Here is a 12,423-nt window from a genome sequence, read left to right on the forward strand (position 1 = left end):
AAAGTTACAGACTGACTGGCTAATGAATTGGCCTGTAGGAAGCTAACCCTGAATTTCTCTTAGAAGCAATAATTCAGTATTTGCTACTTCAGTTTTTGCTCCAACTTTACACAACATAACTACTACAATAGTGAAAAACATATTACTGTGCTGATAAGCTTATAATGTACAGACATGTATTCTGTATGACAAAGATGGTATAAAAGAGGGCTGAGGGAAGGAGGGCTTGTTGAAACTAAGTTTTTACACAGTATTTGCAATGGTTAATTTCATATGTCAACTTGAACAGTGATTTGAATGAAATTAACATTTAAAGTGGTGAACCCTGGGTTAGTAGTTTCCCTCCATAATGTGAGTGGGCTTCATCCAATGTGTCACAAGGGTAACATTCCACAGAAAAACAAGTCAACAAATGGTGCTTGGGGAGTTCCCATCGTGGCTCAGTGGTTAACGAATCCGACTAGGAACCATGAGGTTGTGGGTTTGATCCCTGGCCTTGCTCAGTGGGTTGGGGATCCAGCGTTGCAGTGAGCTGTGTGGTGTGGGTTGTAGACGCGGCTGGGAGGCGGGGTTCCTGCACTGCTGTGGCTCTGACGTAGGCCGGCATCTACAGCTCCAATTAGACCCCTAGCCTGGGAACCTCCACATGTAGCGGGAGCAGCCCAGGAAGAGGCAAACAAACAAACAAAACAAAAACAAACAAACAAACAAACAAATGGTTCTTGGGACAACTGGATATCCACACGCAAAAGAATGAAGTGGATCCAGACATCTTACACCATACACAGACATTAACTCAAAACAAATTACAGGCCTAAATATAAGATCTAAAACTGTAAAACTCTTAGAAAAAAAACAGTAGGAACAAATCCTCATGATCTTGGATTAGGCAATGGTTTCTTTTCTTTTTTTTTTTTTTTGTCTTTTTGCCATTTCTTGGGCCGCTCCTGCAGCACATGGAGGTTCCCAGGCTAGGGGTCTAATCGGAGCTGTAGCCACTGGCCTACGCCAGAGCCACAGCAGCGTGGGATCCGAGCTGCGTCTGGGACCTACATCACAGCTCACGGCAACACCGGATCCTTAACCCACTGAGCAAGGCCAGGGATCGAACCTGCAACCTCATGGTTCCTAGTCGGATTCGTTAACCACTGAGCCACGATGTGAACTCCTAGGCAGTGGCTTCTTAACTATGACATCAAAACCACAGTGACAAAAGAAAAATGAATATAAATTAGACTTTATCAAAATTAAAAACTTTCATATGCCAAAGAACATCATCAAGAAAGTGCAGAGAACACCCACAAAACTGGTAAAAATATTTGCAAATCATGTAGCTGACTAGGGACTTGTATCCAGAATATATACGGAATTCAACAAGAAAAAGATACATACTCAATTAAAAATGGGCAAATGATTTAAAAAGCTATTTCCACAAAGAAGACACACAAATGACTGGTAAACACATGAAAAGATGCTCAATATTATTATCAATTAGGGAAATGAAAATCAAAACCACAATGAGCTATCATTCACACATACTGAAACAAGGGATGGCTAAAATAAAAAAGACAGACAACAACAAGTGCTGATGAGGATGCAGAGAAACTGGAACCCTTACATACTGTTAGGGAGATATTAAAATGGTATAGCCACTTTGGAAAATAGTTTGGAAGTTCCTCAAAATGTTAAATACAGAATTTCCATATGATTCAGCAATTCCATTCCTAGACATACACCCAAGAGAATGGAAAAACCTATGTTTACACAAAAACTTGAACATGAATGCTCACAGCAGCATTATTCAGAATAGTCCAAAAGGTGGGAGCAAGCCAAATGTCCACTGACCGCTCAATGACAAACAAAATATGGTACAAAAATGCAACAGAATGATATTTAGCGGTAAAAAAGGAATGCAGTTCTGACACATACAAGATGGATGAACCCTGAAAAAATTATGCTAAGTGAAGTAAGCTAGTCTGAAAAGGCCCTATGTTGTATGATTCCATTTATATGAAATATCCAAACTAGGCAAATCCATGAGGCAAAAAAATTAGTGGTTGTCAGGAGGGTGTGAGGGGGGGAATGGACAGTGAGTGGCTGCTAATGGGTATGTGGGCAATGACAATGTTCATTCTCAAGCCAAGAAACATGAAGAGTCTTCTCTGAGAAATATGACCAGCCTCAGAAGAAAGACCTAAAGTTACTGACACAGGAGGTTCCTCAATCAAATGGCCTAGTCAGAGGACCCTATCATGAAACTCATCATCAATAAGCTCCCTCTCATACGCTCAGAGATTCCAGTCAGCCTCTTTGTATACATAACACATAAAAATTACCACACATCTACTGAAAGACTCTAATATAAAAGATGGAGACTGGAAAAAATATGTAACGAACAAATAAATGCAGCTTTAGAGCAAAGAGAAGAAAAAAGTTTTAAAAATAGATTCGTATTTTTCTCATAGAGATAAAAGGACATATTAATAACTATGTAACAAGAGCAAGACACTATAAAAAGAACATCCAGAGAAGTTTTTTAAAAAGGGCTCTTTGAAATGATAACTCATAGAAGGATTAAAGGAAAAATCTGAGGACGTCTTCACAGAAAGTGAGCAAAAAAAGAGAAAAGATGGGTAATAGAGATAAGAAAATTACAGCTCTAACATCAATCTAGTAGGCGTTCCCCCAAAATGAAGAATTATTACCAAAAAGATTCAAGAAAATTTTCCTAAATAAAAAAAGATTTTCCAACACAAAAAAATCTTCAAAATATCAGCAAAAATGGAAACGAAGAGACCCAAGGAGATTATTGTAAATTTTCAGAACACTAGGATAAAAAGGAAATCCAAAAAGTTTTCAGAAAGTAAGACAAACAGCTTAGTCTTATCAATAACAACCCTGCAAACTGGAAAACAATGGAGAAATGTCTTTACAATTTTGCAGGAAAACTATTTCCAACTGGAATTCTATACCCAGTCAAACTATCAATCAAGCATAAGGGGAAGCACAAAGATGTTTTCAGATATGCCAAGTAGAGAAACGTTTGCCATCCACACGCGCTTTCTCAGGAAGCTACTAGGGGACTAACATCATGATAATGAGAGAATAAACCAAGAAAGAGGAAGGAAAGCATGGAATATTAGAACCAGGAAACCTAACTTGGGGGGGCAGGCAGTTGGAGGGAGAGCCTAGGATGGCAGCTCTGTGCCAGATGTGGGAACAACCAGTTCACACTGGAGGCTTAGAGAAGACCAAACTGACCCATCACGATGTGCCTCAAAGGCTCAAAACGAGAATTAGACAGTTAGTGAAAGTAAACAAAAGAAACAAGACAATTATTAACTCTAAAAAGATTTTTTACAACTCCACGTACAGGAAAACAAAAAGGACAGAAAGAGAAAAACGATCATAGTTCACCACGTGGCTCAGCTGTGAAAAGCACTCCTGTGACTACAATAATGTAAATACTCAACAGTGACTGAACAAAATCAGGAAAAAATTATATTGGGAAATTGGGATATAAAAATGAGATAATGGGGCAAAAGGAAGCAAGCAAGCAGAATCCTCATCTCACATGAAAAGGAATCAACAGATAAAGGCAAAAACTGTAAAATTAAGAAAGCAATATAGCTATGCTACCTAGAGAATAGACTCATCAACTAAAAGAAGGTTCAAGGGCAGAAGAGGAAATAAGGAATTGTAGACCTGCTTGCTGGGTTTTTTTTGGAACGATCTGACCAGAATTACTGGCCTCTAAACTATAAGTAGGCATAAAATTTTGTTAAACCATTTGATAAAAACAAAAAGGAGGAGGAGGTCCGGTCGTGGCTCAGTGGTTAACGAATCCGACTAGGAACCATGAGGTTGTGGGTTTGATCCCTGGCCTTGCTCAGTGGGTTAAGGATCTGGCGTTACCGTGAGCTATGGTGTGGGTCACAGGTTTGGTTTGGATCCCGAGTTGCTATGGCTGTGGTGTAGGCCGGCAGCTACAGCTCTGATTAGATCCCTAGCCTGGGAACCTCCATATGCCTGGGGTGCGGCCCTAAAAGGACAAAAAAAAAAAAAAAAAAAAAAAAAAAACCCACAAAAAGGAGGAATTCCCTTGTGGCTTAGTGGGTTAAGGATCCGGCATTGTCACTGCCCTGGCTCTGGTTACAACTGTGGTGCAAATTCACTTCCTGCTCCAGAAAGTTCCACATGCTGCAGGCATGGAAAAACACACCACCACATGCACCAAAAATAAAAATAATTAAAAAAAGGAAATGAGGATAATTATTAGAAAAAGAAAAAAGAAAGAAAAAGAAATCTCTCAGACACTGTAATTTAAATATCAAGTCGCTTCAGATTTTACAGACTTTCTTCTGTATCAAGTGTTTGTCCCATGACTAAACCTACATCGATGTGTGTGTTTCTTAAATCGGATTACCTGCTCTCACTCACCTTCAGGTGTGATTACAGACAGGGCATTTTCTAACTCTTACCTCAAGCAGAGCTGCTGCAGGATCACCCTGTAGACTTTTTCCTAGTTTGTCCACCTCATCCAACAGGAACACTGGATTGTTCACCCCGACAGTCTTCAAGCCATTGATTATCCGGCCAGGCATGCTGCCCACATAGGTGCGCCTACAGGACGCAAGCAGCAAATGAGCAACAGGGAGATGGAGCAGCATCATTGAGAAATCAAAGCTATGGTCGGGAGACAGTCATTGGGTTATCACAGAAGTACAGGCAAGAGGTACCACAAATCTAAAAGGCCTTGTGATAGATAAATCAAAGAGTTATTAGATTCATTTTTTTTTTTTTTTGTCTTTTTGCCATTTCTTGGGTCGCTCCCGAGGCATATGGGAGGTTCAGGCTAGGGGTCTAATCGGAGCTGTAGCCGCTGGCCTACACCAAAGCCACAGCAATGCCAGATCCGAGCCGCGTCTGTGACCTACACCACAGCTCACGGCAACGCCGGATCATTAACCCACTGAGCAAGGCCAGGGATCAAACCGGCAACCTCATGGTTCCGAGTCGGATTCGTTAACCACTGCGCCACGACGGGAACTCCCTAGATTCAATTCTTATTTTCCATTTACATGGCTGTAAATTACCCATGATATGGGAAGCATTATTTCTAATTTCTAATTATTTCACTAATTTCACTTAGTGAAACTGAAAAATATTACACTTTAAGTCACATCGTTATGATTCTTACTCTTCAGGATTCCGAAACATCCAAAGAGCCCTAGGAGTTTAATTCCCATATGCTTCATAGTTTTCCCAAGCACCCTCCTGGCTCTTCCCACCTGCCAACATAACCACCATCTTCATGAAGGAAATCAGAACTGGTTCAAAGGGCCACGCAAAATACAGACCCCCTTCCCCCCAAAAAAGAAAGAAAAATTCAAATGATTTTTATTTTCGGAGGCAATAATTTGTTATTAATTGTAGGAAGAGGCTCTGGAGCCAAGAGTATTTATATCAAAATTCCATTAATTCTGACCTTTTGAATAAAACTATGTTCAGCCTATATACCACTGATTGGCGTAACCAAGCTTAGCCAGATATTTTCGGTGCATTTAAATGTTAGAGGCTGCTTGAACATATCTGAACAAGAATCACCTACATAACTGACAGCTGCAGAGTGTGCCATGAAATAAAAATGTTTGTCAAACTGAAAAAAGTGCCTTTTCCCTCAAAGGCAACAAGACTTTAAGCAGCCATTTGCTAATTTTAATTACAACCCTGCTGCCTAAGCCAGGAGCAAATAAAATGCTGTTTGTGAAGAGGCATAAAGGGTGAGTGCCTGCAAGGAGCGGCCCTGTCTCATGACCTGCACGGAGCCGGCTCATGGAGCGGGCCTCCGTTCTGCCACATGACAGGCATAAAGTAGGACAGAGTAAACAGTGACCTTTGAGAAGACAAGAAAGCCTGAAAAACATCGAGGGAATGCTTTCATCTGGGGGAGTGATCAAGGCCCTGGAACCAGATACAGTAACGAGTTGGCACATTCGAGATTTCAGAATGGGATACAGGAAGGACGAGTCTCCAAGTTATTAACAAATGCTCTGAAGTTCTCTCTCTAGAGAACTCAGATTTGTCAGCCTTCTCTGAATGAGTAGGGAAGGGAAATTAAAATAAGCAAACCAACCTCAAAGCCTCTAAGGGTCATTTCTCGCTGCATTAATTTCTTTTCCTTTCCTTATTGTTGTTGACGGGTAGATTTCAAAAAAACAGGTACTGACATTTCTAGGCCTAAAGTCATGGAGAGAAAATAACGTTCCAGGCAGCCGCCCTTTCTTGCAGAAACTGAGGATCTAGTCACTTTCTTCAAATAATTCCTCCTAAATTTTCCACTGCTTCCCGGAACCTAGAGAATAAGATCCAAACTCCTTTGCCTGAAATTCAAAGCTCTTCCCAATCCGGTCCCCACCAGCTTTCCGAACTTGCTGCCGTCATGCTCTTGCTTCATCCACAGTCAAGATCCTAGTAATACCCCTTGTGCTTTTTTACCTTGGTTAACATGGTGCCTTCCTGCCCGTAATACTCTCCTGCCAGTGTAAACCCCAGAAATTCTACGAAACTTTTCCTGACCACCTCTCACAATGCGATCTTTCCAACAACGCAATGTCTGCAGCATCTACCAGCCTTACAGTTCACTGGATACATACTCATGACCTAGGTTTCATCCATAGATACCAAGTACATGGCCTCCTATAAAATGCCACTGAGCATTCTGATGACAGGGAGGGGGTCTTAATACAGATTAGATGTTACATAGAGAGTTGTGAGATTGCTCCCCAAACAGGGGCCGGCCCGTTTCTCCGATTTGTTCAAGGATACCAGATCCACCACGCCAGCACCCAAATTATCTTTCGATCACCACTGTTAAGGTCATATAACTAGGTTTGGATAAATCACATGACCTCAGCCTTAGTTTCCTCATCTGCTTAAAGGAGGATAACATGCCAACCTGATGGGGTACATGAGATCACAAGAGAACGTGACAGGGAAAGCACACAGCGTAGTGCCAGGTACTCATCACTAAGCTTTCCAAAGGTGTTAACTGTAATTCTTATTAGTAATAGCTACTTAAAGTCCACCTCCAGTTTTCTGGAAAAAATACAAAAGCAGATGTCAGTACACCTAAATTTGGGTCCCATTTCAATCTCTGTCTCATGTCTCACAGAAGCAATGCTTATAAACGTCTTCCCCAGTTTGACTGAGTTCCCCCCCCCCCCGCCAAAAAAAACCTGAGTCCCCTTACTGAGTTTATGATTCATCTCTCTATCCAAAACTTTATTCCTTTTCTGGTCTCCTCTGACCTCAATCCTGCACTAAATCAACAATGAGTGACCAACCAGAGTCAGATGACTGAAATCGAGGTTGCCGATAACATCAATAATGCACTAAAATCGCCGTTACAGATATCATCATTAACGTACAAATGCAGGTTGTTTCTCCAGGGCAAGATAAGCTAACAGACCTCCAAGCCATGGACATAGAATCGTAAACCAGAGACATCCTGATTCCTGAAACTATGATTAAGAAATGTCACAGAGGAAGTTCCTGTTGTGGCTCAGCTGTAATGGGCCTGACCAGTATCCATGAGGGTGTGGGTTCCATCCCTAGCCTCGCTCAGTGGGTTAAGGATCTGGCGTTGCCTGTGAGCTCTGGTGTAGACCACAGACGAGGCACAGATCCCACATTGCTGTGGTGTGGTATAGGCTGGCAGCTGTAGCTCCGATTTGACCTCTAGCCAGGGAACTTCCAGATGCTGTGGGTGCAGCCCTCAAAAAGCAAAAAAAAAAAAAAAAAAAGAAAAAAAAGTCACAAGATAATTAACTCCGGTCTCTTTGTTCTTCATTTAAAACAAACAAACAAACCAAAAAAACCAACCAAAAACCCCACAAAACACCAAGTAGGACTAGATCTGCAGCTTGTCTCCCACTTCCTTACCTGGCGCCCTGTGATAAACCCCTCCTTTGCTACAAACCCGCTGTCAGAGTTAGGCTTTTCATGCTGTGGGCACATGAGCCCTTTGCTAGGCTATAGTAGCACCAAGCACACTCACTGCCCTAGAGTTCCTCAATCCCAGGAGGTGAATCACATCCTGGGATCCCCAAACGTGAACCACTAGGCTAGATGTCCAACCAGGAAGACAACTATGAGCAGAGCCTGTATGCTATGGAAAGTATCTATAACATGCTTATCTTTAGCCAGAAGGTATGGGCGGAATGCAACTCACTAAGCGAAGTTACAGAACATACTTTGAATAAACTTTTGGAATAGGAATCAGATGGTGAAAAATGTAGCAATGCATAAACCAAATGTTTTCTTTCAACATCAGCAAGCACAAATTTTTAAACAAATTAGCATCCTAAAATGTCCTACTTAGAAACCATGTAGGTAGGCAATAAATGAAGCTAGTACTCTCTTACAAACTCTAACTTTTTTAAGGGCAAAATTCGGCGCAACACAGGGAGGTGTGCAAAGAATGCATCACTTCAATTACTTCTTATTCAGCCTGAATACGTAATTACCCAGGAGTTTTTCTTAAAGTACACAAGTGAACTTAAAAATATATGGATTCAATCCCTGGCCTTTCTCAGTGGGTTAAGGATCCGGCGTTGCCGTGAGCTGTGGTGTACGTCCCAGACGCGGCTCGGGTCCTGAGTTGCTGTGGCTGTGGTGTAGGCCGGTGGCTACAGCTCCGATGAGACCCTTAGCCTGGGAATCTCCATATGCTGTGGGAGCAGCCCCAGAAAAGGCAAAAAGACAAAAAAAAAAAAAAAAAAAAAAAAATGGATTCATAGTTGTAATTGTTACAGGTGGTACACAGGTTTATGAGGGCTATTCAACTAATGTATAAGATACTCAAAAACAAAGTGTCTACACAGCTCAAAATGTTAAGTTCCAAGATCAGCATTTTTCATTTTCCAAAAAGTAGTCTGTATATACTGCAAAAAACAACTACACAGAATTACAACACCATCTGTTTACAGCTCCATGATCATCAACTATTTACTACTCTGCACCATCCCTAGATATATTCAAATCTAATGTAACCCAAGAGGCCGGTCAGCCTGTTGCCGCCAAGAACATCCAAATGTCAGGAATAAGGTGTGTCTTTATTTACCTCCTTTCCACTATGTAGAGAAGGGAGAAAAACAAACATTTTACCATCAATTTTTCCATGCCCATCCAATTAAGGAGCTCTTATGGGCTTTAACACAAGCTATTAAAATTATATTTACAATTTGTAATATAAAAAGTTTGTTATAGGAATTCCCGTCGTGATTCAGTGGAAACGAAATCAGACTAGCATCCATGAGGACACAGGTTCAATCCCTGACCTCACTCAGTGGGTTAAGGATCCGCCATTGCCGTGAGCTGTGGACTAGGCCAGAGGCAATAGCTCCGATTAGACCCCTAGTCTGGGAACCTCTATATGCCACAAGGGCAGCCCTAAAAAGCAAAAAAAAAAAAAAAAAAGTTTGTTACAATGTTAAGTGGAAAGGATAGGATTATAATTCCATCGTTTTTTTGTTTTTTTGTTTTTTTTTTAAGACGGTGGGGGCAAAAGGTGCCCAATGAAAAGTCTGGCCAGGAATAAAATATTAAAAGTGATTACATTTGTATGGGAGAAAAACATGACAATTTTTTTCCTTTTCCAGATTTTCTTCCAAGGGGAAACACACCCGTCTCAAACTGGAGAAAATAATAAACCTGAAAGAGATCCTCATGATCTCTTTTTAAAAAAGAAAAACAGTCTTTAAGGAACTAAAAATAGTCTTTAATACAGCATGTCTAAACAAATCAAATTGTTCTTACAGCAGTCAGTCCTAAATCTTCTTAGACAGTCACTTGTTTGGACGCACTCATCTAAAGGACTGCATGACTTCCAACACGTAATCACATTTTAATCTGACCTGAATGCACACAGCACTTAGGGATCACTTACTACTCGGCCATGTCTGGTGCGGTGGCGACAGCACCGGGTGACACAAAGGAGCAGAAGGTGTGGGAAAACCCCTATCCTACAGAGCTCCTGCTTCATATGTTTACACTTTCTCTCTCCAGGTATGTATTAGCAATGCCAGAGGCCTGTATTATTTAGTCATTCAAAGAGCACAACAGACAGTAAGTGGTCAGTGCAGAGGAGAGCAGGGCACAGCCGACTGCACTTATCTTAAAGGAGGAAGCCTTGCGTTGGGGCCTCAAGAGAAACCGGTAAGGTTTAGAGGCAGAGAGGCGCTGTATGCAAATACAGGTTATAAGGAGGCTAGTGAGCACACTGCAATGTGTCTGGCACACTAGGCTAAATATATATTAAAAGCGTGCTGCTTCAGTTATTTTTCCCTTGTAGAGATTAAGAATGAAAGAGCTAATTTAATATTTAAAGCATGGCCATTTCGGGTTACAGACGAAAATTTAAGAATGGAGAAGGCAAAAGTTGATTTTTCTTCTCTTCTGTTTGAAAACTGAGCCAAGGATTCCTGGCAGCGATAAAATTTTATCATCTGAACAAACACTTGGTAAGCGACTTCCAAAGAATTACCGTCACCAATAACTTGAGAACTATCACAAGAGTAATATAATTCACCGAGGAACAGCTAATGGAGAAAAGAATGTTACATGAACATGATTTCATAAAACTTCATTCTAAAAGAAGTCACTTTATACTTACTGCCTATGAACTGATTTAAAAATAAAAATGTAAGTCATAAAAACTGACAGATGAGAACAGACATTCTGTGGCTTATAAGGTAGTTAGAAAAGTCCCAACGGAGATAATGAGAAATGAGAAAGGCTAAGACTGGAAAAAATGCATTAGTTAATATGCAGCATAAATATGACTATTCTTCCTTTAATCCACTCAAAATAATATCAACCAAAACAATGGGCCAATGTTTAGTCGGATCCCTATAATGTTCCCAGTTTCAGATTTAAACGTAAAGCGAGTCTTTCTTTTTCTTCCCCATCTCCCGCCTCGTGATCACTTTCACGCTGAAAGACATGTCTTAGGTTGATTTTAAAATCAATTCCGAATGTATTAGCATCTTCCTTCACATAAACAGGTACTTCTACCAAAAGGCTGGAGCTCCATGCAGGGCAAAAAGGGAAAGTCAACAACAGGATCGAGAGAATAAGCAGGACAGACAACAGAAAGCAGCTCTGTTTTCCCCTGGCTATTTTAAGGCTGCAGAACAGTGCTGCCTACTCAGGCTGAGCAAAAACAAAACTTCGCCTGAACTCTGCTTGTGAGCATGTGACCAGTACTTAAATGCCATGACCTGGGTGTTCCCAAAATGCCTCAACTGTCACATGGAACCACTTGTTCCTGCACACCCCACCCCTGGTCATGCTCTAATCCTCTACTGTTCTTTCTCCCCTCCAGTCGCCTCCTCGACCCCTACCTCTGACACAGGCGCACAGTCTGCTCCCAATCCCTCCGCCCCTCTAGTTAACCACAGCCCCTTCTCTACCTGCTTCCAAACCGGTTTTCACGTAATTTTCTCCAGGCTTTGATAATTGAGAGGGTGGGTGGGGAGTAAGACCCCAACAGCACAAGGGCAGGTTGCTGGAGTGTTTAATGAAACGTCTGGTACAGTGATGGCTAGGGAGTACTTACTTACCAGCAAGGTGTATCGGAAATCAGGCTTTCAGAATGACTCAAAAGACAAATTCACATACTTTTTATTTGGCAATGATTATAACCTCAATATGCACCATACATTTCTAAAAACCTTATACTTACACATACAAAAGCTCCCTTCACAAAAGACTCAATAAAGAAAATAAATTCTTGGAGTTCCCTTCCTGGCTCAGCAGTTAAGGAACCCAACTAGGATCCATGAGGATATGGATCCGATCCCTGGCCTTGCTCAGTGGGTTAGGGATCCGGAGTTTCTGTGAGCTGTGGTGTAGGTCACAGACATGGTTTAGGTCCCAAGTGTGGCTGTGGCATAAGCTGGCAGCTGTAGCTCCAATTCGACTCCTAGCCTGGGAACCTCCACGTGCCTCAGGTACAGCTCTAAAAAGGAAAAAAAAAAGAAAAAAAAAAAAAAAGAAAAGAAATTCTTGGAGTTTCCATTATGGCTCAGTGGGTTAAGGACCTGATGTTGTATCCATGAGGATGTGCGATCAATCCCTGGCTCTGCTCCGTGGGTTTAGGATCCAGCATTGCTACAGTGTAGGTCACAGATGTGGCTCAGATCTGGCATTGCTGTAGCTGTAGCTCCCATTTGACTCCTTGCCAGGGAACTTCCATATGCCATAGGTGTGGCCATAAAAAGGAAAAAAAAAAAAAAGAAGAAATTTTTATCTTCTTTAGATTCAGTTCTCTTAATGACAGCCACATACACAAAGGTATACTCACTTGAAAAAAGTGAACAAATTTTATATCAATTTCAGTGAAGATTTAAAACAGAAATC

At 41.3% G+C, this 12,423-nt stretch overlaps 1 protein-coding gene across 1 annotated transcript in view; it reads right to left on the bottom strand.

Moving 5' to 3' along the window:
• Window positions 1-12,423, bottom strand: part of LONP2 (lon peptidase 2, peroxisomal) — a 93,573-nt gene that overhangs the window by 51,733 nt on the left and 29,417 nt on the right. The window contains exon 8 of the mRNA XM_005664451.4: window positions 4,482-4,623. Within this exon, the coding sequence (XP_005664508.3) occupies window positions 4,482-4,623 (142 nt within the window). The remainder of the gene's footprint in view (window positions 1-4,481; window positions 4,624-12,423) is intronic.

Source organism: Sus scrofa, chromosome 6, assembly GCF_054392235.1.
Source record: "Sus scrofa isolate SSC_HxYL_T2T_F1_AM1 chromosome 6, Sscrofa_HxYL_maternal_Yorkshire_Landrace_v2.0, whole genome shotgun sequence".
NCBI classification, from domain to species: domain Eukaryota; kingdom Metazoa; phylum Chordata; class Mammalia; order Artiodactyla; family Suidae; genus Sus; species Sus scrofa.